The following is a 27923-nucleotide window of genomic DNA, read 5'->3' as shown; positions in this document are numbered from 1 at the left end:
CTATCCAAATTTTATTTTTGAAATGAGGATGTGTTTCTTACTCCAATTGTTGTCGACGAGAACGATCTTATCTTATTGGTTTGAGTCAAATTATAATTCGTTCCTTTCCAAAAGTTTCAAAAGTTCAAAAATTTACTTTATATTTAAAGCCGGGCTAATTTGATTAAAAATTGTTTGTTGGGTTGCCAGAAGGGGCCAACTTTTAGCTAAAACGAGCAAACAATTAAATAAAAACTCTTAAAGTCCACATACAGGAGGATGTTATTTTTGCAAATCGAGAAATAATTCAAATGTTTGTTTTTTTTAAGAGTGTAAATGAGTGTTGCAAAAGCAGAAATAACCAGAGATATATTGCTGCAAAAAACAATTTTTTTTTTTCAAAAACACAAGAGTATAGGTTGATAATCGAAGGGAAGTTGAAAATTCCAAAAAATTTCAAAGAATCCAAAAAATTTTCAACGAAGTAAAAATGTGTGCTGGGTTGTCGAACAGTTTCACTAAAATCGCTTAATATCCTATGACAGAAGGATATTATTTTTAACAAAGCCAATAACTTTGATTATTGCTTTGAAAATTTATCTGATTCAACAAATTTTTTAAATTCTCCAAATTGTTGATCAAAATCGCAACGAGAGGTAGAAAAAAGCATGTATATAAGAAGCCAAATATTTCAGCAGAAATAGTTCAAACAAATAATTTGGGTCAAGATCCAAAAATTTGAGAAAAAGTTTTTAAAGTAATTTGATTTAAGTCAACGTACAAATATTTCAACAAAAATTTTCAAAAAGTTATTATGACCAAGCAAAGTATTTCAAAAGAAAATAATTTGGGTCAACATCCAAATATTTTTAGCAAAGAAAAGTGCAAAAAAGTGTCAAGAAAAACTTTTTATTTTTCAAAAAGTCGTGTAATGTGACACAAAATTCAAAAATATACCAGCAAAATGTTTCTGCGAAAAAAGCAAGAAATTAATTTTGGGTCCCAGATAAATTTTTTTAAGCTCCATAGAGCAAGAGATATTATGCTAAATGGGAAAAAATGTTATTTCAAAAGAAAATAATTTGGGTCAACATCTAAATATTTTTAGCAAAGAAAAGTGCAAAAAAGTGTCAAGAAAAACTTTTTATTTTTCAAAGAGTCGTGTAGTGTGTCACAAAATTCAAAAATATACCAGCAAAATATTTCTGCGAAAAAAGCAAGAAATTAATTTTGGGTCCCAGATAAAATTTTTTAAGCTCCTTAGAGCAAGAGATATTATGCTAAATGGGAAAAAATGTTAAAATTAGAATAAAAAATTAAAAATTGAAGATATATGGTATCGATATTGTGTCTGTCCGCCAGACCCCGATATTAAATTTGTTCTCCAAAATAATAAATAAAAATAAATTTGTGGGTTAAATTTCAAATGTATGCCTTGCTATGGTACGCTTTCACGACGTACTTTCAAGAGTACTCACTTGGGATTTTCTTTGGGTCTCGGTGTTTTACCTTGTTTGTTGTTGTGCTGCTTGTGTCCGTCCTGCTTGCTGCTGGTTCTACAATTTTCCGTGTTGTTGCTCTTTGTGTCACTGTTTATTGTCTCTTTTTGCATAGCGGTGTGTACGTTCGCTTTTTGTTTCACTGTTTACTGTCTATCTTTCTTAATTATTTATTTTTTTTTTTTTTTCAATATCTAAAAATGTATTTTTTTAACTTTTTTATCTTTGCACTTATGTTTTAAACTCACTGTATTTTTGTTTTTTTTTTTTTCTATTCTTGTGTCTGTCTGTCCACTCACAAAATTTTTTCTCGTTTTTTAATAATTTAAAAACTTCACTTTATGATCCGGCTCTGGAGAACCAAATGTTTTTAGGCTTACCTTTTTTGCCTTTTGTAGCGTTTTTAAATTATAATAAATTTTTGTTTTGTGTTTTATTTAAAGTTATTTTGTATTATTTTTCAATAGTATAATTTTAAGTTTTTGTAATTAATTTGAATTGTTTTATTCTCTATATCTTATGTTTTAATTCAGTAGTTCACAAATGTTATTCAGGTAAGTTAGCACTTAAGTTTTAAGTCACTAGGTTTTAGGGTTATATTATATATGCCGCCTATAAATACCCAGCCAACAGTGTTGGGCAAAATTGCGTAAATTTATGAACACATGTATTTGAATAACTATCTATTGGCTGAATGACTTAAGAACAAAAACAACATTAGTGTGGTTATTGGTGTTGTTATTAATGTCATTAATTGCGTTTTTGATAATATGTTCCCTGAAAAAAATACATTCTACAATACGGAAAACAAGGTTCTATGAAAAAAACATTCTGCGGATTCATAGCGGACTCCACAAGATAAAAAACTTCCACACGAGGATACGTGGACTTAAAAGGGGAGGAGTTAACAATATAAATGTTTGCCACATCGTAATAAATGCCTATGAATTCTACAAATGCTTCTCAAGTATATAATGCAACAACGGATCTTATTAATGACAATTACAAAAGCTAAGCAGCTAAGTTCGGCCTGGAACCTACAACTTATTGCCTTCTGCAGAATCGCAAATTCCACGCGTAGAACTACATTTGCCGTATGCATATGTTGATTGTACAAGCTTGAAAAATGTTTTAATCGGTTCTTAAAATTGCAAACCGCCTAGAAATTTTGTATGCAAATTAAAGGAAAGCCGTTATGTTTTCTAAAAAAGGTTCCTATAGCGCTACAATTTCATACAAACGTTTGGGCGTTGAAAGATATAACATAAAATCTGATCTCTTCCAACAACAATCACATATAATGTAGGTACTCAACAATGAAGTAAACCGAATGTATCATAAATTAGGATATCTTGTGTGTCAACATTCAACTCCAACTTCTGAACCCTCATAGCTTTACTTTTTAACTACGCTTAATTTCAAACAATTTGAAAAAAGGAAAAATATATAGAATGATGGAAATAGCAAAATATCTTTAGTTTGTATCTTTGGCTGGTGACTTAAATTCAAAAGATATCTGTTTGCTTGTTATTATAGTTGTTCAATTACTCTGTGTGAAATTTTTTAATTTTTATTATTTTTCCTTTTTCCCTTTTAGCTACTTACAATTTAGCCATTGTTACAAGCGATAAAAATTCCTGCTTTAGAAGAGTTCTATGATAAATTGTGGTTTCAATCAAGCTTGATCATCGATTGAGTTCTAGCGAATTGCAATGTATCTGATATTTCTGTTGCAAGCTTCTAAATGCTCATATAATTCGAAAATGTCCAAAGTTTTTGAAGATGCGTTCTAATGCTCGCTCTTCCGAAATCAAACGTCAAGGTTTGCGACTCAATTGTTTTCCACAAACACATTCCGTGATGAATTGTCAAATTAGCATAGCTGTTACGCATTAAATAAGCGACACAATACTCTTCTAGACAAGACTCCACGCAATTCGTCTTTCGTACGGTAGCAGCGGAGTTGGGTCTGTACAAAATTATTTTTCTACCAATTCCTGTGGGTTTTTGCTAGGTACCGCAATAGTGCAAATTGTTCCTTATGGTGTGACATATTCGTTGTGCGGTCTTCGATTCTTTTATTGCAGAACGTTTGTCAATAAAATTAAACTACTTTACGAGTTTTCAGATTTAGTGTACGTAAACAGTACAATTTCTTCATTCGCGATTTCGAATTAACAATTTCGTAATTCCTACAGGAATTCCGACTTCTTCGTTCAAAGACCGTCCGAACCTTTCGTTGACTAATGTGAGCTCATGTAGAAGTGCTCACAATTTGACCTTCTTTTTGGCAGCAATGTGCTGAGAGCGATAATTCTTTCTATGTCAATATCAGAAATACGTGACTCTCTTCTGGTCAGTCTGTCTTTGGATGGACCTTGGCGGATCTTATATTTAAAAATTCATCCACAGTCATTGACAAAATTTCTAATTTCCGCGAAATCTCTTTGTATAACAAGATTTTTTAATTTTGGTAAGTGGAGAATATTCCAAGGAAGAACATCTTGTCCCCAGTCGATAAATTTTGCGAAGATTTTGTCAAGCCTACCATAACAAGAACATAGTTCGTTTACCTTTTAAGGAGACCAATGTTAATGGTGAAATGGTGCCATGCATTCGTTTCTTTTTTAATGACGACGCTGAGAATTTTTTTTTTTTTCGTTCGTTCCCACGCCTCTCACTCCCACCCCTGCCGACCGAGGGGGCGACCTCCCCATACGTTGGGAGCGCGTACACACCAAAGACCGGGAATGGTGGGTTAGTTGTGAGTTAGTGGTGCCAGCTACAGTCTAGTACATCAGCCGGCAAAGTAATAGGTAAAAATACACTATAGAGAAAGGAATTAAATATATAACATTTATAACAAATATAACAAATATAAACAAATAACAGTGAAAATAATGTGTTAAACAAAGACTACTGTTCAAAGGCTGGTGTCTATTGTTTCCGCAGAGAGAATTGTAGACTAGGTGCCGTTAAAATGAACTTAAAGATTCTGACAACTAGTGCTCAAAGGCTGGGTCTACTGGTTCCGCAAAGGGAGATGTAGATCAGGTGCCGCAAAAATGAGCTTTTAAAAAAAAAATAAAAAAATAGGTAAGTGAACATATACAATCACATGTGGAGAATAGATCTTTTAATAGAGTTCAACGAATTACTTAAACAAATACTATTACATAGACTATTGTAAATTACACATAAGGATCTCAATGGGTTACTGATTGCGAAATTAGTTCTTGCGAGAGATAACTTTAAAGGTTCGAAATGACGAGTTCTACGAGAAGGAATATTATAAGTAACTTTCTCAGTTAAAAAAATGAGAATCAATCAAACCGCGTGTTAATTTGATAATAAATAACGCTCTTAGCATAAACCGCCTCCTTTCAATTGTTGGGAGATCAATCAACAGTAAACGATTTTCATAAGGTGGAAGTAATTCTGTCGGGTTCCAGTTAAGGCCCCGTAGAGCAAAAATCAGGAATTGAACTGATTCGATTTTATCTGAGTAGCATTTATAAAAAGAACTCCACAGAATACATCCGTATTCTAATATTGGGCGAACTAAACTTACAAATAAGGATCATCGAACTCTTTAGACTAGCGTTTTATGAAACCTAGTAAAGACTTGGCTTTATTAACACATGAGTCAATATGTAAATGAAAACGTAGTTTTGGATCTAGAATAACACCGAGGTCAGTAAAGGAATCAACATTTTCTAATTTGTATGAACCAATAAAGTAGTTAGAATGTATTGGCTGAGATCGTGACAAGGAAAATTTTTTGCATTTCTTAAGATTAAGGGACATACCGTTGGCACTGCACCAGTTCACAAGGGAATGTAAATCGTACTGTAAGAAAGTCGAATCGTCAAGGGAATTTATATGCATGTAAAGCTTCACATCATCAGCATACATTAGTATTTTAGAGAATCGAATGTGATCCGGGAGATCATTAAGATACAAAACAAAAAGTAAAGGGCCCAAATGACTACCCTGAGGTACGCCAGAAGAAACAACAATATTTTTTGAAAATGAATCATTGAAAATGACTTTTTGGGTACGACCCTCCAAGTATGATGAAATCCAGCCTAACAGAGCTGTCGGAAAACCCATAGTATCGAGTTTATATAGCAAAAGCTTATGGACTACGGTATCAAAGGCTTTACTGAAGTCTGTATAAATAGCGTCAGTTTGTTGTTTATTTATAAATCCGTTGTGAACATGGCACACAAATTCTAAAAGATTAGAAGTAGTAGATCTGCCTTTCATAAAACCATGCTGAAAAGGTGATAATATGCTTTTTATAAAATGTGACATCCGACGTGAGACTAAGAGTTCGAAAAGTTTAGGAATGGCACTTAACTTAGCAATACATCTATAGTTATCTATGAAACGTCTATTGCCTGATTTATGAAGTGGAATAACAAAACTCGATCTCCAGAAGCTTGGAAAATAACCTATTTTCAAAGAGTAATTAAATATCTTAGTCAATGGTAAGTATAATTCTCTAGCACAAGATTTTAAAAAATGAGGAGCGTAATGTCTTTAAACCATTTAAGTCTTCGTCTTCGGTTAAGATAATGCAGGGAAAGTGATTCAATGAAGTGGTATGAATTTCGCAAGGGCCTCTAGATGTGCCCTGGGTATAGGATGACTGAAAAAAGTCAGCAAATAAATTTGCAATTTCAAGATTGTCTGAAGACTCTTTACTACCAAGTTTCATGCTGGAGGGAAATTTCTGAGCTCTCCTTTTGGAGTTTACAAATTTAAAGAAATTCTTAGGATTGTTTAATAAATTCTGCCGCATTTGGGCTAAATGCTGAGAATAACATTTGGAGTTTTCCGAATTATATCTATTTCTTGCCATGGAATATTTTGTATAATTTACGGCAGTGTTAGATTTTTTGAAATTTTTGAAAAGTCTATTTTTAATATTACGTAGACGTCTTAGTGTAGGAGTAAACCAAGCAGGGTCTTGGTCAACTAATGGTTTTGCCATTGGTACGGAGCTAGCTAGAGCTAAATTGAGCTGTTCATAAAATTTAGAAACACATGATTCAATGTCGCCATTGATGCACCACATAGAACCTGATAAGAGAGAGCGTAGTAGGGGTATATTGGCCTTCGCAGAATTTCGCCTACTAGATAAAGTTTTAATAACAGTGATATTGGACAGAGTGTTCCTTAATTCAAGGTTTAAAAGGAGCGTTGGATGATATGTATCCCCAGGAATTACAAATGGAGGACTTGTACTAAGCGAAATATTTAGGGAAGATGAGAAAATTAAATCTAGGAGTCAGGCAAATTTTAATTTATCCAGTTCATGTTAAGATCATCGTTCAAATCCAGATGAGGAAATTCAGGTCTTTCAATTACAGACAGTGACATTCGGTGTTAATTTAGCACCTTATATGGCGATACGAGTATTACATCAGCTAGCTGATGATGTTCATTTGGAGCTTCCTATATATAGCAATTTTCTTCGAAATTTTATGTACATCGACGATATTGTAGCCGGAATTCCAGAAATAGAGTGAACCAAATTTTTTTACCCTCCACCATAGTATAGAGGGTATATTCAGATTGTCATTCCGTTTGTAACACCTCGAAATACACATTTTAGACCCCCAAATCTTGATCAGCATAAAATACTATGTCGACTTAGCGATGTCCTTCCGTCTGCGGAAATCACTCTAGCTTCCGAACGAATTGAAGTAGATTGATAAAATTTTACTCAAATGTATATTATGTCTGGAGGACTTTTGGTATTGGAAATGGGCCATCTAGATCCACGTTTTGGTATAGCCACAATATAACGGTACCCCCGATATTCGAATTTTTGATGATTTTTGCGACAATATTTATCGGAATTGTTTCAAATTTGGTATTTGAAGTTCGAAATGGATACTGCAGCCTATGACAGAAAATTGTCTGTGCTGGTTCACGTCTTCGTATAGTCCCCATATAACGGTACCTCCGGATATTCCATTCTTTGTTGATTTTAGCGACATTATTCACCGAAATTCTTTCAAATTTCAATTCAGTTTGTAATGGATACTAAAGCCTACGAAAGAAAATTGTCTGTGCAGGACCACGTCTTCGTATAGCCCCCATATAACGGTACCTCCAGATATTCGGTACTTTTTTGATTTTAGTGACATTATTAACCGGAATTCTTTCAAATTTAGTATTTGATGTTCGTAGTGGATACTACAGCATATGATAAAAAATTGTCTGTGCAGGTTCTTCGTATAACCCCCATATAACGGTACCTGCCGATATTCGGTACTTTGTTGAATTTAGCGACATTATTAACCGGAATTTTTATAGGGCCCATATAATGGTACCTCCCGATATTGGTTATTTTGGTGATTTTAGCTACATTATTCGCCGATTTCTCATTTGAATATTGTAATAGCTTATGACAAAAGTTACCTACGCAGGACCATGTCGTCATATAGACCCTAATGTTACAGCTACATTCGGTATTTCTAAGATTTTAACAAAAATTTTAAAAGATTTTAAAATTCGTTCCAAATGGTGGAGGGTATTCAAAGTTCGGCCCGGCCGAACTTCCTGCATTTTTACTTGTTTAGTTTTGCGTTCTATTCAGAAGTTGCAGTCAGCTTCAAAGTCCGTTGGATTTTCATTCCGAAATTCGTCATGCAATTTGAAAGCTATTCTGGCCGACATTCCACCTAAGCATCGCCAGCGAGGGGACTTTCTTAAGTTAGACGAATTAAATAGTAGCACGATCAAAATGTTGTCTCATGATATCGTTTCCGATTGTTTGCAATTCCAAACTGAAATCAACAAATGTAACGCTTGTATTCTTTACAAAATCGTTGTCAGATGTTATTAATGACAATTACAAAAGCTAAGCAGCTAAGTTCGGCCTGGAACCTACAACTGAATGCCTTCTGCAGAATCGCAAATTCCACGCGTAGAACTACATTTGCCGTATGCATATGTTGATTGTACAAGCTTGAAAAATGTTTCAATCGGTTCTTAAAATTGCAAACCGCCTAGAAATTTTGTATGCAAATTAAAGGAAAACCGTTATGTTTTCTAAAAAAGGTTCCTATAGCGCTACAATTTCATACAAACTTTTGGGCGTTGAAAGATATAACATAAAATCTGATCTCTTCCAACAACAATCACATATAATGTAGGTACTCAACAATGAAGTAAACCGAATGTATCATAAATTAGGATATCTTGTGTGTCAACATTCAACTCCAACTTCTGAACCCTCATAGCTTTACTTTTTAACTACGCTTAATTTCAAACAATTTGAAAAAAGGAAAAATATATAGAATGATGGAAATAGCAAAATATCTTTAGTTTGTATCTTTGGCTGGTGACTTAAATTCAAAAGATATCTGTTTGCTTGTTATTATAGTTGTTCAATTACTCTGTGTGAAATTTTTTAATTTTTATTTTTTTCCTTTTTCCCTTTTAGTTACTTACAATTTAGCCATTGTTACAAGCGATAAAAATTCCTGCTTTAGAAGAGTTCTATGATAAATTGTGGTTTCAATCAAGCTTGATCATCGATTGAGTTCTAGCGAATTGCAATGTATCTGATATTTCTGTTGCAAGCTTCTAAATGCTCATATAATTCGAAAATGTCCAAAGTTTTTGAAGATGCGTTCTAATGCTCGCTCTTCCGAAATCAAACGTCAAGGTTTGCGACTCAATTGTTTTCCACAAACACATTCCGTGATGAATTGTCAAACTAGCATAGCTGTTACGCATTAAATAAGCTACACAATACTCTTCTAGACAAGACTCCACGCAATTCGTCTTTCGTACGGTAGCAGCGGAGTTGGGTCTGTACAAAATTATTTTTCTACCAATTCCTGTGGGTTGTTGCTAGGTACCGCAATAGTGCAAATTGTTCTTTATGGTGTGACATATTCGTTGTGCGCTCTTCGATTCTTTTATTGCAGAACGTTTGTCCAACAATGTGCTGAGAGCGATAATTCTTTCTATGTCAATATCAGAAATACGTGACTCTCTTCTGGTCAGTCTGTCTTTGGATGGACCTTGGCGGATCCTATATTTAAAAATTCATCCACAGTCATTGACAAAATTTCTAATTTCCGCAAAATCTCTTTGTATAACGAGATTTTGTAATTTTGGTAAGTGGAGAATATTCCAAGGAAGAACATCTTGTCCCCAGTCGATAAATTTTGCGAAGATTTTGTCAAGCCTACCATAACAAGAACATAGTTCGTTTACCTTTTAAGGAGACCAATGTTAATGGTGAAATGGTGCCATGCATTCGTTTCTTTTTTAATGACGACGTTGAGAAATTGTACAGGCACATTCTAATTTATCCAGTTCATGTTAAGATCATCGTTCAAATCCAAATGAGGAAATTCAAGTCTTTCAATTACAGACAGTGACATTCGGTGTTAATTTAGCACCTTATATGGCGATACGAGTATTACATCAGCTAGCTGATGATGTTCATTTGGAGCTTCCTATATATAGCAATTTTCTTCGAAATTTTATGTACATCGACGATATTGTAGCCGGAATTCCAGAAATAGAGTGAACCAAATTTTTTTACCCTCCACCATAGTATAGAGGGTATATTCAGTTTGTCATTCCGTTTGTAACACCTCGAAATATACATTTCACGTCTTCGTATAGCCCCCATATGACGGTACCTCCGGATATTCCATTCTTTGTTGATTTTAGCGACATCATTCACCGAAATTCTTTCAAATTTCAATTCAGTTCGTAATGGATACTAAAGCCTACGAAAGAAAATTGTCTGTGCTGGTTCACGTCTTCGTATAGCCCCAATATAACGGTACCTCCGGATATTCCATTCTTTGTTGATTTTAGCGACATTATTCACCGAAATTCTTTCAAATTTCAATTCAGTTCGTAATGGATACTAAAGCCTACGAAAGAAAATTGTCTGTGCAGGACCACGTCTTCGTATAGCCCCCATATAACGGTACCTCCAGATATTCGGTACTTTTTTGATTTTAGTGACATTATTAACCGGAATTCTTTCAAATTTAGTATTTGATGTTCGTAGTGGATACTACAGTATATGATAAAAAATTGTCTGTGCAGGTTCTTCGTATAACCCCCATATAACGGAACCTCCTGATATTCGATACTTTGTTGAATTTAGCGACATTATTAACCGGAATTTTTATAGGCCCCATATAATGGTACCTCCCGATATTGGGTATTTTGATGATTTTAGCTACATTATTCGCCGATTTCTCATTTGAATATTGTAATAGCTTATGACAAAAGTTACCTACGCAGGACCATGTCGTCATATAGACCCTAATGTTACAGCTACATTTGATATTTCTAAGATTTTAACAAAAATTTTAAAGGATTTTATTGTTTTTGAGAATTGCCAAATTCGTTCCAAATGGTGGAGGGTATTCAAAGTTCGGCCCGGCCGAACTTCCTGCATTTTTACTTGTTTAGTTTTGCGTTCTATTCAGAAGTTGCAGTCAGCTTCAAAGTCCGTAAAAATTCCTGCTTTAGAAGAGTTCTATGATAAATTGTGGTTTCAATCAAGCTTGATCATCGATTGAGTTCTAGCGAATTGCAATGTATCTGACTCTAAGTGGCCGAGATAAAGCAAAGATATTTCTGTTGCAAGCTTCTAAAGGCTCATATAATTCGAAAATGTCCAAAGTTTTTGAAGATGCGTTCTAATGCTCGCTCTTCCGAAATCAAACGTCAAGGTTTGCGACTCAATTGTTTTCCACAAACACATTCCGTGATGAATTGTCAAACTAGCATAGCTGTTACGCATTAAATAAGCGACACAATACTCTTCTAGACAAGAATCCACGCAATTCGTCTTTCGTACGGTAGCAGCGGAGTTGGGTCTGTACAAAATTATTTTTCTACCAATTCCTGTGGACATTATTAACCGGAATTTTTATAGGCCCCATATAATGGTACCTCCCGATATTGGGTATTTTGATGATTTTAGCTATATTATTCGCCGATTTCTCATTTGAATATTGTAATAGCTTATGACAAAAGTTACCTACGCAGGACCATGTCGTCATATAGACCCTAATGTTACAGCTACATTTGGTATTTCTAAGATTTTAACAAAAATTTTAAAGGATTTTATTTTTTTTGAGAATTGCCAAATTCGTTCCAAATGGTGGAGGGTATTCAAAGTTCGGCCCGGCCGAACTTCCTGCATTTTTACTTGTTTAGTTTTGCGTTCTATTCAGAAGTTGCAGTCAGCTTCAAAGTCCGTTGGATTTTCATTCCGAAATTCGTCATGCAATTTGAAAGCTATTCTGGCCGACATTCCACCTCAGATTCGCCAGCGCGAGGACTTTCTTAAGTTAGACGAATTAAATAGTAGCACGATCAAAATGTTGTCTCATGATATCATTTCCGATTGTTTGCAATTCCAAACTGAAATCAACAAATGTAACGCTTGTATTATTTATAAAATCGTTGTCAGATCTTATTAATGACAATTACAAAAGCTAAGCAACTAAGTTCGGCCTGGAACCTACAACTGAATGCCTTCTGCAGAATCGCAAATTCCACGCGTAGAACTACATTTGCCGTATGCATATGTTGATTGTACAAGCTTGAAAAATGTTTCAATCGGTTCTTAAAATTGCAAACCGCCTAGAAATTTTGTATGCAAATTAAAGGAAAACCGTTATGTTTTCCAAAAAAGGTTCCTATAGCGCTACAATTTCATACAAACTTTTGGGCGTTGAAAGATATAACATAAAATCTGATCTCTTCCAACAACAATCACATATAATGTAGGTACTCAACAATGAAGTAAACCGAATGTATCATAAATTAGGATATCTTGTGTGTCAACATTCAACTCCAACTTCTGAACCCTCATAGCTTTACTTTTTAACTACGCTTAATTTCAAACAATTTGAAAAAAGGAAAAATATATAGAATGATGGAAATAGCAAAATATCTTTAGTTTGTATCTTTGGCTGGTGACTTAAATTCAAAAGATACCTGTTTGCTTGTTATTATAGTTGTTCAATTACTCTGTGTGAAATTTTTTAATTTTTATTATTTTTCCTTTTTCCCTTTTAGTTACTTACAATTTAGCCATTGTTACAAGCGATAGAAATTCCTGCTTTAGAAGAGTTGTGTGATAAATTGTGGTTTCAATCAAGCTTGATCAACGATTGAGTTCTAGCGAATTGCAATGTATCTGACTCTAAGTGGCCGAGATAACGCAAAGATATTTCTGTTGCAAGCTTCTAATGCTCATATAATTCGAAAATGTCCAAAGTTTTTGAAGATGCGTTCTAATGCTCGCTCTTCCCAAATCAAACGTCAAGGTTTGCGACTCAATTGTTTTCCACAAACACATTCCGTGATGAATTGTCAAACTAGCATAGCTGTTACGCATTAAATAAGCGACACAATACTCTTCTAGACAAGAATCCACGCAATTCGTCTTTCGTACGGTAGCAGCGGAGTTGGGTCTGTACAAAATTATTTTTCTACCAATTCCTGTGGGTTGTTGCTAGGTACCGCAATAGTGCAAATTGTTCCTTATGGTGTGACATATTCGTTGTGCGCTCTTCGATTATTTTATTGCAGAACGTTTGTCAATAAAATTAAACTACTTTACGAGTTTTCAGATTTAGTGTACGTAAACAGTACAATTTCTTCATTCGCGATTTCGAATTAACAATTTCGTAATTCCTACAGGAATTCCGACTTCTTCGTTCAAAGACCGTCCGAACCTTTCGTTGATTCATGTGAGCTCATGTAGAAGTGCTCACAATTTGACCTTCTTTTTGGCAGCAATGTGCTGAGAGCGATAATTCTTTCTATGTCAATATCAGAAATACGTGACTCTCTTCTGGTCAGTCTGTCTTTGGATGGACCTTGGCGGATCCTATATTTAAAAATTCATCCACAGTCATTGACAAAATTTCTAATTTCCGCGAAATCTCTTTGTATAACGAGATTTTGTAATTTTGGTAAGTGGAGAATATTCCAAGGAAGAACATCTTGTCCCCAGTCGATAAATTTTGCGAAGATTTTGTCAAGCCTACCATAACAAGAACATAGTTCGTTTACCTTTTAAGGAGACCAATGTTAATGGTGAAATGGTGCCATGCATTCGTTTCTTTTTTAATGACGACGTTGAGAAATTGTACAGGCACATTCTAATTTATCCAGTTCATGTTAAGATCATCGTTCAAATCCAGATGAGGAAATTCAAGTCTTTCAATTACAGACAGTGACATTCGGTGTTAATTTAGCACCTTATATGGCGATACGAGTATTACATCAGCTAGTTGATGATGTTCATTTGGAGCTTCCTATATATACCAATTTTCTTCGAAATTTTGTGTACATCGACGATATTGTAGCCGGAATTCCAGAAATAGAGTGAACCAAATTTTTTTACCCTCCACCATAGTATAGAGGGTATATTCAGTTTGTCATTCCGTTTGTAACACCTCGAAATATACATTTCACGTCTTCGTATAGCCCCCATATGACGGTACCTCCGGATATTCCATTCTTTGTTGATTTTAGCGACATTATTCACCGAAATTCTTTCAAATTTCAATTCAGTTCGTAATGGATACTAAAGCCTACGAAAGAAAATTGTCTGTGCAGGACCACGTCTTCGTATAGCCCCCATATAACGGTACCTCCAGATATTCGGTACTTTTTTGATTTTAGTGACATTATTAACCGGAATTCTTTCAAATTTAGAATTTGATGTTCGTAGTGGATACTACAGCATATGATAAAAAATTGTCTGTGCAGGTTCTTCGTATAACCCCCATATAACGGTACCTCCCGATATTCGGTACTTTGTTGAATTTAGCGACATTATTAACCGAAATTTTTATAGGCCCCATATAATGGTACCTCCCGATATTGGGTATTTTGATGATTTTAGCTACATTATTCGCCGATTTCTCATTTGAATATTGTAATAGCTTATGACAAAAGTTACCTACGCAGGACCATGTCGTCATATAGACCCTAATGTTACAGCTACATTCGGTATTTCTAAGATTTTAACAAAAATTTTAAAGGATTTTATTGTTTTTGAGAATTGCCAAATTCGTTCCAAATGATGGAGGGTATTAAAAGTTCGGCCCGGCCGAACTTCCTGCTTTTTTACTTGTTTAGTTTTGCGTTCTATTCAGAAGTTGCAGTCAGCTTCAAAGTCCGTTGGATTTTCATTCCGAAATTCGTCATGCAATTTGAAAGCTATTCTGGCCGACATTCCACCTAAGCATCGCCAGCGAGAGGACTTTCTTAAGTTAGACGAATTAAATAGTAGCACGATCAAAATGTTGTCTCATGATATCGTTTCCGATTGTTTGCATTTCCAAACTGAAATCAACAAATGTAACGCTTGTATTCTTTACAAAATCGTTGTCAGAAGAAAGTAATGGCAGCGTCTCCGTGTCACTAAAATTTTCTGTTCGCGATGGAAAAATTAATATTTGCGTGAGCTACAGAAATACAATAAATGGGAAACATCCGACCAAGTTGTTTGTGTCTATAAATCAGTTGCGGTCATCGATTACAATCTTCCACCAATCGCGTGGCGTCTTGGACGCATCTCGAAATTTTGTCGTGGTTCATACGGATGTGTACGGATGTAGTCACCCAACGGCAAACTATAGCCTGGTTCATAACGAAACTCGTCATCATATCCACTCAAAACTAAAATTTTCATCCATTTTATTTTTAATCTATAAAAATCCGTTATAGTCGCTTCCTTTACGCTAAGTAGAGCAATATGTCTCCATCCAGTGCCAGATTAATCAATCGCGTCATTGCGAAGAAGCGTCGTTCATAAGTTTTTTGGTATGTCTAGAGAAGCATAAATGCATCTCAAACCAAGGATGCAAAAGATGCCATCGGCGCCACCGTACGCTACTCCATATTCAACAAGAGAAAAAAACTGATCGATGCTCCTGTTCTTTCGAGTTCTGAAGGTCGCAAAAAAGCCATCAAAGTCCAAAGGCTATTGCACACAAATGCTGTGATCTCTACTGCGAAAGAACACCGACATTTTGTGCCAGCCGCCGTCATACGCCTCACGGATGACACACCAAATCGTCAGCGAGGTGCGTTTTGGATTTAGGTGCATCTGTTAGCCGTATTTCTAAAAGGTTGGCGGACTCCTTGAAACTCACGACCAAGGTAGATCTAGATCTACCTTGCTCACGACTCTAACTATGGACTGGGAAAATGTACGTCTAGTCCTCATGATATCCCGATTTTACTCTGAGCGTTGGGTAGATCTCATGCTGAGAGTGGATAGTCGACTCCGGGCAAAGGATTACCCGAGGGGTTAAAAAAAATCAACTATAATTGCCGATTCTAAATTTTATGAACGTTCGCCCATAGATGTTATCCTTGGCGCTGATGTACACCAAACTTATATGGGATGAATCCATTACTCGGGCCGGTTTACCTACTGCTTTGAAGAAAATATTCGACTGTGCGATTGTTTTGGACCAGGGCAAGGCAGAGAGCCTCAAAAATTTTTTGTGATTGTATGTGTTTTGAATTAACAAAAATATTGCAAGTGTTTTTTTGCCTTCTGTACAGAGTGAGAAATAATTTGTTATATTTAAATTTTCAATTTAAAATTTTCTGTTTTCAAAACAACTTTGTTGGTAAAAATTAATATTTTGATTAGACAATTCGGAGATATATTTGCACAATTTTTTCAATTATGATTAATTTTAAAATAAAACAAGTAAAAGAGCTATAAGTTCGACCTGACAGAGCTTTGAATACCCTCCACCATCTGGAAAGAATTTGGCAATTTTCGAAAAAATAAAATCCGTTAAAATCTTAAAAATAACGAATGTTGCCGTTATATTAGAGTCAAAACGACGATGTGGACCTGCATAGGTAACTTTTGTCATAAACCATTACAATATTCAAATTTGAAACTTGAATAAAAGAAACGGTGAATAATGTAACTAAAATCATCAAAATACCGATTATCGGGAGGTACCGTTATATAGAGGCAATACCTAAACGTGGACCTACATGGCCCATTTTCAATACCAAAAGTCCTGACATAATATAGATTTGAGCAAAATTTAATTTATCTACTTCATTTCGTTCGGAAGCTAGAGCGATTTCCACAGACGGACGGACATCGTTAAATCGAAATAGAATTTTATATATATTTTGTGGGGTCTAAAATGTATATTTCGAGGTATTACAAACGGAACGTCAGACTTAATATACCCTACATATTACGGTGGAAGATATAAAAAATAATATAAATGTCCTTCAAAAATATATAAGTTAACATAATTTTGATGTTATTTGTGTTTAATAACCATCAAAGTTGACCCTTTAAAAAGTAATACCGATTACCACAGGTTGACATACAGACATATGCAAATAGTCGTAGAATTTTACCCTGATCAAAAACTCATATCCTGTGTTGGGTCCTAAAAGATTATTTCTATGAATCACAAGCAGAATGACAAACATCACAACCTGTTATTTTTCCCAATATTGACCAAGAACGTATATATCATTTCATAGAAATCAAGGGATATGAAAATGTCTCTAACTTGGAAGGACAATAAATTTGTCGATCAATATGAAATGAATTTATATTCCTAACATGTGAATTCGTATACAAATTCTGTCAAATAGAATTCAATCGAAAAAGACAATCTTAACAGTTGTAATTTTTACAATTTCGGAAATATTTGTTTCAAATATGTAGTAAGGTATATTTATGTGTTCCAAGGGATACTCTTTGCCTAGCCTTGTTTTGGACCTTTTATTTATTCGCAGCTATCTGCATTATATGGATTTTATTGTTCAAAACTATATACAACTTAATTTAAATATGTAGTTTGAAAAATTTAGTTTATGTTGCTAGGTTTTGTCCCTTTAAAAAGTTTAGTATGTATTATATTTGATCGAAAAAATTTTAGTTGCATAGTTTGTTCTTGCTGTAACTATTATTAACCGCTATAGTATGTTGAGATCTTAGACATACTTTCATTGTTAGTTGTATCAATTTTCTATGTTTTCTATAAATAAGAACTCAAGCCTAATACAAACAAAAAAATACCCCTGGCAATTTTTACATTGAAAATGAAGTCTTATCGATATGACAATTGCTATGTTTTAAAAAGGAAATTGAAACTCTAAACGGCTTGCATGATTTAAGCTTCACAAAATAATTCTTTTGGAAATGAAGGGTTCCAAATGATAGAGTCCGTTACAGCAAAAGTTGATGAGATAGGAAAATCATCAAAATATGGTAAACAATTTTCGTGTTGTATAGTGTTACATTGAATAATAATGCCATTAAAAGAAATTACGATACCTTGACCAAAGAAATTGGTTCTTCTGTTGGCTGTTTCTCAGTCAGCAATGAAGCTTCCACCGGATACACAAATGATCGATTCAAAATATGCAAAAGATGAGAGGATTCCTTGCTTTCAACTTGATTTGCTGAAAAGAAATAAATAGTTTAATTAACATTCGGTAAATTTGTCTTAACTTTCATTGACCATAATTGTTTATATAAGCAATATTTTTTCAGTTCATTGTTTTATAAAAAAACTGTTGGATAAAAAACTGTTGTTGGCGAACTATTAATACCGTAAGGTAAAAAAAAACCTTTCAGAACAAAAGTATCGGAATTCAATGTTCGAGCTAGTTCATTTTAAACCGAAAAGGTATCGCTATATGGGATAAGTGAACGTTCTAATGAAATTGAAGTAAAATTAAGTTTAGAATAGAATAAATCTAAGCAATATTTATTTGCTAACCATAGTTCTTACTTGGAATTGTACCTTGACAAAAAAAAATAAATAAAATAAATGCAATAGCGCTCTGATTACAAAGCCTTTAATTCGTGTGGAAGAACGGGATACTATCAAGAATACTTTAACTGTCGCCCGAGACAAAAAAATATATAAAGATCTGCGAAAAAATGATTTTTTTGTCGAAATGATAGAGCAAATTTATCACAAACCTAACTCTTCAGCCATTGATCCTGAAATTGCTATAGCCTCGATGTCAAAAAACTAAGCGAATCGAACGAACTCTTTCCGACTGTGGAGATTCAATTAGGCACCGAGAATTTGAGCACATCTTTTAATAAGAGCGGAGCTAAGTTGCACGACTAATGATCCGATTCCATCCAATTCCTGTTTATTTTTCGTTCGTTTAATAACACAGAAGAAAAATATGGTACTAAATGAAAATGGACAATTTGCGTTCTTATTAATAAAGGGTAAAAAGCTAACACTCTAATGATTAGAGTCTAATCCAAGGCTAGGCAAAGAGTATCCCTTGGGATATCTGTGTGTTCACCAACACAATTGTAAAAAATACATTGTTTTGAATTTTCTGTCAAAATGGTTTTGGGAGAATATTTAGTTTTGTTCGAGCAGTCGATGAGGGAGGTGCTGTCGGATATTTTTATGAATACACCGTAAGAAATATTGGTGTACATAAATATATCTCATTACATATTTGAAACAAACATTTCCGAAATTGTAAAAATTACAACTTTTAAGATTTATCTTTTATGAATGATTTCTATTTGACAAAATTTGCATACGAGTTCACATGTTAGGAATATAAATACATTTAATATTGTTAGATACATTTATTGTCCTTCCAAATTAGTGGACATTTTCATATCCCTTGATTTCTCTGAAATGGTATGTACTTTCTTAGTCAATATTAGGAAAAATAGCAGGATGTGATGTTTGTCATTCTGTTTTTAATTAATTCATAGAAATAATATTTTAGACTCTACGCAGGATATGAGTTTCCGATCAGCATAAAATTCTACGACAATTTGCGTATGTCAGCCTGTGGTAATCGGTATTACTTTTTAAAGGGTCAACTTAGATGGTTAGGATGTTAAGTCCGAAATTATTAAACCATATAACATCAAAATTGTATTAAATTTCTGAAAATGTCAACTTATATATTTTTTTATTTTAAATGAATCATAATTGAAATAATTGTGCAAATATATCTCCGAATTGTCTGATAAAAATATTAATTTTAACCAATTATTTCTCACTCTGTAAAGAGAGACAAAAAACACTTGCAATATTTTGTTATTTCAAAACACATACAATCACAAAAAATTTTTGAGGCTCTCTGCCTTGCCCTGCTCTAATCTAAGAGTAATAGAAATTGCAATTCAAAATAAAAGATACGGAAAGTTTTAATTGAGAGTTTCGTTAATATCGCGTTAATTTAAAAACCCAAAAACCAGAAAAAGCTGACCGGTCTAATTTTATTGCTCATGTAGTGGAGATATCTTCTACCGATGCCGCGAATGAAGCTATAGTCGGTACTATATGAAATGATTGTTGATCGTATTGCATTATATGCAAAATTTTGGCAACCTACACCGCATTCTTCGAAAAACAGCTTACTACAACAGACAAAAGCAAGGATAGACGATCCTGTCCAAATCGCCTCAGAATTGTGCACTAAAAAATTGCAACTGGCTATTATTTGGAGTGTAACAATTGAATGACAATTTATTGCAATCAAATATTCTTTAAACATTTCGTCGTTCGAGGCGTTTCCTTCCTCAAATTGTACATTATGACCAGATTAAATATTCGATATGTAGTTTCTTTTAGAATATATCAAAACCCCCAAAAAATAAAATGATTGAAGATAATGAAAGCTAAAAATGGCGAAAATTGGGATTAAAACTTGGATTCAGGATATGATTCAATAATTTCAAGCGATAGGCATTATTGCAAATAAAATAAAATTCTGTGTTTAATTGGTAGATAATTCAACAACCTGCAAGACATACAACAAAGGCCTTTTCAAGTGTTAAGTTATTTATTCTGGGCATTAATATCTAAGTATTTCGTGTTGGCCCGGAAACCTGAACCACCACCACCAACAACACCACATATGACTGTTTTCTAAAAATCATGCAAAATCTTAACAGATGTAAATTGCTCAAAAAAAAAAAAGAAAACTCCTAGGAAATACCCAACATCATTTGAGATGTGATCATGTTTCTTCAAATCATACACAAATCTTACCTCTTAAACAAATAACATCAATCGTACCAGATACCAGCTCAAGTCCATAGTTGATCGTCAACCTCTTTTTAACCCATAATTGTAAATAAGTACCTCTGAACTGAATCGATATGAGTCTCAAATAAGTTTTTTATCAACCAAAATGCCCAACATTCTATGACAGCTTTTAGAACTGATTAGATTACCAACGAGGGCAATATTACGATTATATTCATGACTGTCAATCTTAATGGCTTTGGTTTTTAACGGATTCAATACCAAAGAATTTTCAAAACACCACTGTCTATCTGAACAAGGTAATTATTAATTCATGACTGCCAATCTTAATGGCTTTGGCAATATTACGATTATATTCCTACGGAACGCAAATTGATCATTGTATATGTTTCTTGATACATGATTAAGTATTTGCTCACACTCCTTAGCCATCACCGGGAGAATTGATTTAGGCCTGAGATAACCAGGGTCATGAACAACCTTCCCCTTTGTTATTGGAACGACACGAGCTTGCTTCCACAGACAATGAAAAACTGACGACAAATCCAAATCCAAAACAATATCACACACATATATGAACACTTATTTCAAAAAATTCACAGGTACATCAATCTCAACAAATTTTCTTTATTTTATTAAGTACAATAATAATTTCTGGAACAACTCTAGTTTAGTAAAACCTCTTCAATTTTTTCCAGAGGTAGGTATTTTTACCCTGATCCCTTGAAACTATTTTTTTCTTGGGGGACGGACCCGGGACCTCAGATTTTTGACCCGAAAGTCCGGGATCAAGACCCCGCCTTGACCCGGATCCACGATTGTCGATTGAAAGCTTATGGAAATGCCTATCCAACTAGTGGTCACATGATGGGGTAAGATGTTACGGTTCGGAAGTTATAGTCAAATTATCGATTTTTTGGACCCGGATTTTTTATAAAACCCCTAAAAAGTCCAAAAAATCCGCATAACCCGATTCTAACCAGTTCATTAAAACTAAGTTTTCAATAAAAAAAAGGTATATTTCGCGTAAGCATCAAATTCAGAAAACTTTGGTTCGTGTTAGCCGGTGTGGGACATGCCCAGAGGAGAAAATCTCAAGCCCCGGCCGAAGGCCGGCTATTTACAAAATGTGTCAAATTTAGAAAAGTAATTGGAGTAATTGGATCCGGGTCTAGTCGGGGTCTTGAACCCCGACTGAATACCCTCTCAACACGCCGTGTATCTATATACTGAAACCAAATCTCTTTGTTTTATTTATCTTTCTATTCATTTGCGGTCACGGTTTGTATTCCTGTAAGAAGATTTATTTCTCATCGGGAGAGAAACATTTGTCCCAGTTAAGCAGAATTCTTGCTGCGCTGAAATATTTGATTCAATAGAGCCGTATTTCTCATCAATTGTTTTCTTTTTTTCTGCTCACATGTTCAACTCATGGAATTTCACCATTACATACAGTACGCAACCTTCACACATCCATCATTGTTAATCTCGCCGTATAAAATAAACATGAACATGAAATGAAATCATTGTGTAAAATGAATGTACATGAAATCATTTTGTAAAAGTGAGCGAAAAAAGGAAAACAAAACGAAAGTCAAAATTTGTGAGTGCGTATTCGGAAAATAATTGTAATAAAAAGATATGTGCTGAACGCCCATCCATCTTATTCGCAACCCTCACAACCCACAATAACAACATATTGAAATCATAACCACTTGTCGCATACAAAAAAAAAAAAAAAAAAAAAAAAAAAAAAACAATAGGTGTGTCTGGTTACTTTTCCCGCAGGAATTGTCCAGCAAAATCTTTCTGAGAGAGTAAGGTAGTTTTATTCTCTTTTGCAAGGAAAATGCGAAAAGTAAACAGACGGTATTCCTGCAAAAGCTTGCAACTAATCAGCTGATTTGTCAAAACAAACAAATATGTACCCTATTATGAAAATAAAATGAAAGGAAGGACCACCAATTTTACAAGTTTTTTAAATAAAAAGGAAATTAGCAATTAAACAAAAATATGAGCAATAAAAGAAATATAGATTTTATGTGTTCCCCGGAGTCCTTTCAATTTGTTGCTAATGGCGTTTGTCTAAAAACCTTAGAAAATAGCCTTTTATTTTCTTATTACATATTAATATTTACGTTTTTTACATTCTGTAAAGTTTATCTCAAAAAACAATTAGTCTTGCCCATTCCAAAAAAAATATTTTCAAATTGAAAGCACAAAAAGAAATAAACAAGCAATAGAAAACATCTGATTGAATGTCGATGAATGTGAAGAAGAAGAGTTGCAAGTGATTGCAAGAAGAAATTTTTCCAGCAAGAATTTGCAAACTCTCACTGAAAGAACTGTCAAAATTTCTCTCTCCGACCGCTCTCTTTTGCAGAACTTTTGGGTTAACAGACGACTTCCAGTAACAATTTGTAACAATTGTTACCAATTTTAGGGTAACCAGACACACCTAATTTGTTAGTTCGATTCTTTGTTGCGAGATATCCCACTTACTGCCGCTGCTCTACTTGCTTTTATACCACCACAGGTACGTTGACTACGCTGTTGTGTAGCATTTCCGTTTGTCTATTTTAGTTATTATGCAGCACAGTGAATCGCGGATGAAAAAATAATAATTTATAAAAATAGAAAAGTAGTGTTTTTCTACATTTAAATAATTGTTTACTTTTGTTTATTGAATTTGGTTTCATTTTCCTCGATTTGGTATGTACCTTACATTTGGTCATATGATAACTTTAGAAACAAAATTTATTTATTTTTCTTGAAAAATGTATTGGCATCAGTGTGAACGCTGGAAATTTTCAAAAAGTATCATTTCTTGAAAATAGTGGCACATATCATTTTAAATGGTGGCACAGCAAGTGGCACAATTTATTTCACATTTTATTTAAGAAATAACAGTTTAGAACAAAACAACAAATTCATCTATATGTAATACTATATAGTAATAATATATGTATGTACATATTGCATATTTAACCAGTAAAGAAAGCCTTGAAGTCGGGCGGGGCCGACTTTATGATACCCTACACCACTTTGCTAATTTAGTAGCGCTCCGCATAACAATTAAAAGTTTTTATGGGAGTACTCAATCATACACGCTATGATTATAATTATAATTTAAAGTTCATAGGACTAAATATGCCGAAGCGTTTGTATCTTTTAAATTCGGACTTGTATTGCCCATTTGGTGCACAATTAGTTTGAAATCGGATAAAGATATATATGGGAGCTATATCCAAATCGGAACCGATCTCGATAAAATTTGGCAAAGATATTTCTGAAACAATACTGGGCAAGCAAAACCCCAAACTCAAAACGGATAACTGGCGTCTTGTCAGTTCAAACACTGAGGGAGGGGGCCTGGTCATCAAGGTATCTATGGATACGGATGGCCAGGAATACCTTCAAGCTCGTGGGGGAAAACTGCATTTCGGCACTGGATGGATCCGTTTCCGTCTAACGCCGTTGCATTAGGTGGAAGAAAACAGCAGCTACTTAGCATCATGCAGATTAATCTGCATCACTGCAAGCAGCTGCTGCAGAACTCCTCCTATCCCTCTCGAAAGCTGAAGTAGACATAGCTCTGGTTCAGGAACCCTATATATACAATAATAGGGTAACTGGACTAGGGAGTGGGCAGTACGTCTCTTACGCGGTCTCCAATGGTGATAAGGTAAGGACGTGTATTGTTGCCAAAAAGAGTTTAAAACTTAACTTCCTTAGCAACAACAGTGGAGGAGACGTTACGGTAGCGAGATTGGAGTCTAAATCCGGAAGGGTTCACATTTTCATATCTCTATATCTACCGTACGAGCGACCTGACCCACCTGGACATGACGTAGAGGAGCTGCTCGAAGATCTGGCTGACAAAGGGCATCTAATCATAGGTTGTGATGCCAACGCACACCACTTCCAATGGGGTAGCAACAATACCAACGTCAGAGGTGAGTCGATTTTTGATTTTATCTCAAAATATAATCTCAAAATTTGTAATAGGGGCAATGATGAAACATTCCAAATCAAAGACAGGGCAGAGGTCATTGACCTCACCCTAACTAACAGGGATGAATCCCTAATACAAGACTGGAAAGTCTCTCCTGAGTGCTCGTTTTCAGATCACCGGAAGATAGTTTTCAAAGTCTTAGTAGATGGTATTCCTCAAAAACCACATAGGAATCCAAGAAAGGCACATTGGGACAAATTTACGGAGCTGACTACACCCAGGCTTCACTGTTTCGACAACATGGTCTTAACCTCAACCCTCGATATAGACATAACGATAACGAGTGCTTTGATTGATTGCTATGAAAAAGTCTGTCCGCTAACCTACCCAGGGAAGAAATGTCAACCAGTTTGGTGGTCAAAGCATTTAGCCAACTTAAGGAGGGACAGTAGACGACTGTATAATAGGGCCAACAAGACCAAACTACGTACTGACTGGGATGCCTATAAGGCATCCTTTAACAAGTACAACAGTGATATCAAGAAGGCCAAGCGCACATCTTGGGTATGTTTCACGGAGTCTATTGAAAGTGTCAACGACGCCTCCAGATTTCGTAAAGTCCTTTCGAAGGATCCTAAATCCATAGGAAGTATAAAACGGACTGACGGCACATGGACTGACTCTGGACTAGATACTCTTAACCTGCTAGCCAACACACACTTCCCAGGCTGTATCGACGCTGCAAACAATCGGCAAACCGATCAAGTGCATCGTGATCGTACGGCTAGTGAACAAAACTTGGCTAACAGAATAGTAAGCATACCCAAAATCAAATGGGCAATAGATACATTCAAGCCTTTTAAATCTCCAGGACCAGACGGTATTATTCCCGCTATGATACAGCGTGTCTCAGCGTCATTATCCCCAATACTGGGGGAGATTTTCAAAGCTTGTCTGTGTCTATCCTACATTCCTGAAGCTTGGAGAGAAGTCACAGTTACTTATATCCCCAAAGCGGGGAAACCGAGTCACTCACTTCCCAAGGACTATAGACCAATAAGTCTCTTATCCTTTCTACTGAAAACTTTGGAAAGGCTGATAGACATAGAGATCAGATCTCTAGTACCCAAGACCGTCATCAGCAATGCTCAACATGCCTATATGAAAGGTAAGTCTGTTGAAACAGCGCAACACGATGTCGTAGGGTATATAGAGAAGAACATGAATGGTTCCTTATTCACCTTGGCTGCCTTCCCCGATATTGAGGGAGCCTTTCACAACGTCACGCTAGAATCCATTCATGATTCCTTATAAAAAACTTAAAATACCCCAACTCCTCATAGACTGGATTGATACCATGCTTAGCAGCAGAATTATCAACTCGAGCATTGGGGAAATATACGTCAGGAAATCGGTCACGACGGGCACTCCGCAAGGGGGTGTCCTATCACCATTACTCTGGCTTTTGGTCATCAGTAATATAATTATGGATCTAGAGGTAACAGGAACGAAAGTAGTCGCATACGCTGATGACGTCGTCCTGTTAATCGCCGGGAAATTAGTGCAAACAATCTCGGATCTAGTGCAAGGAGCTCTAGTCACCTTATCACGGTGGGCGCGTCGCAATGGACTAGGCGTGAACCCATCAAAGACAGAGCTCGTCCTTTTCACTAAAAGACGCAAATACACTACATTTACACCACCGAAACTAGATGGAGTCAGTTTAAACCTTTCGCTAGAAGCCAAATACCTTGGCACTATCATTGACCACCGACTAAGTTGGAAGAGGAACACCGAGGAACGAGCTAAGAGAGGCTTAATTGCACTCTATTCCTCCAAGAATTCTATAGGCAAGAGCTGGGGCCTCAAACCGCACATCATCAAATGGATGTATGAGTGAATCGTTCGCCCCATTCTAACCTATGGATCTATAGTATGGTGGCATTCTTTGAAGAAGTTAACTTATCTACGACATATTACCAAAGTTCAACGGGCCGCATCCGTATTAATAACGGGTGCCTTCAGGAGCACGCCTCAAGCAGCACTGGATACTCTACTGGGTCTAGGCCCACTGAATTTATATGTGGAGGAACAGGCATCCAGGAGTGCTCTTCGACTCAGAGAACTAGGTGAATGGCGCAGTCAACCCTTTGGACATTCTGCGATTCTAAGGCGTGTAAGGAATGTGGGAGAGACAGACTTTGCAAGTGACTATATTTCACCACGACTAAGCTTCTACCCACCTGACATACACATACCTGACAGAGACGCCTGGGCTCAAAACAACCCACCTTTCCGGGGCATAGCTTTCTATACCGACGGTTCAAAGATGGAGTGTGGAACGGGAGCTGGTGTCTTCTGTGATACTCTTAACGTTCGTGAATCCTACAAGCTTGGAAACAACTGTAGCGTTTTTCAGGCGGAAATCATTGCAGTCAAAAAGGCCATTGACCTGCTGGTCACGAGGAACATTGAAGTCAGTAGTCCGGTGACTATATATGTCGATAGTCAAGCGGCACTGAAGGCCTTGAGTTCCTTTACAATCAAGTCTAGGGCTGTTTTGAACTGCAGGGAAGCCTTGGAAAACACTGGGTTGTCCATCAAGCTTTGTTGGGTTCCTGGACATTTTAACATCCCAGGTAACGAGACTGCAGACGAACTGGCCAGATTAGGATCCGAATCAACTACAATTCAAGTAGACAACTCGGTAAAACCACCACTGTGCCATTTCCTGCAGGTTATTCACAAACACTACTCTGAGAAGATCCAACAAAAATGGCTGGATGAAATTGGTTGTACCATCCTCAAACGAATCTGGCCCACGCTCTCGGAGAAGAGAACAAGGTCGCTGATGTCATTGTCAAAACCTGATTTAAAACTCGTGGTGGGCATCATCACAGGTCACTGTAAGGTGAGGGCTATGACATCGAAATGGGACAGCGACGGCATTGACTACTGTAGGATCTGTCAAGAAGAAGAAGTAATCGAGACAATCGAACACTTACTCTGCCACTGTCCAGCACTCATTAATGTGAGGCATAGGCTAGTGGTAGAACTAGTGTCACATGACTTGTCGTCTTTTTCTAACACTGACCCAGTAGTAATACTTCAACTAGCCAGAAAACTGAAGTGGCTAAAGACGACACGGCAAACTCCTCAGCCGTAGATTCTCACTCTACTACACTATCCCTTATCTTCATCTTCTGTATCAATCACTTTTTCTTCTATCTCTCAAAACTCTTTTCTAGGATGAACACAATGGACCTATAGGTCTCCGAGTGGAGCGGTTGCCATATGGCAATCGCGCGTCCTTTAACCTAACCTAACCTATTTCTGAGCTGTATTTGATATATTTCCCTGCATATCGTTGTTACAGAGTGCATATTACGGCTGCGGAGGACAAAAATAACAAATCGGATG

General features: G+C 35.7%; 1 protein-coding gene across 4 annotated transcripts in view; it reads right to left on the bottom strand.

Moving 5' to 3' along the window:
• LOC105262412 (putative transcription factor egl-18) overlaps window positions 1–27923 on the bottom strand; it is a 489034-nt gene that overhangs the window by 85866 nt on the left and 375245 nt on the right. For all 4 annotated transcript variants that reach the window (XM_059129745.1, XM_059129735.1, XM_059129731.1 and 1 more), the window contains exon 4: window positions 17839–17966. In XM_059129745.1, coding sequence (XP_058985728.1) covers window positions 17839–17966 — 128 coding nt within the window. The remainder of the gene's footprint in view (window positions 1–17838; window positions 17967–27923) is intronic.

This window comes from Musca domestica, unplaced genomic scaffold (assembly GCF_030504385.1).
Source record: "Musca domestica strain aabys unplaced genomic scaffold, Musca_domestica.polishedcontigs.V.1.1 11, whole genome shotgun sequence".
In the NCBI taxonomy this organism is placed as follows: domain Eukaryota; kingdom Metazoa; phylum Arthropoda; class Insecta; order Diptera; family Muscidae; genus Musca; species Musca domestica.
Note: the sequence above shows the minus strand (reverse complement) of the source record. Positions and strands in the feature narration are given on the sequence as shown.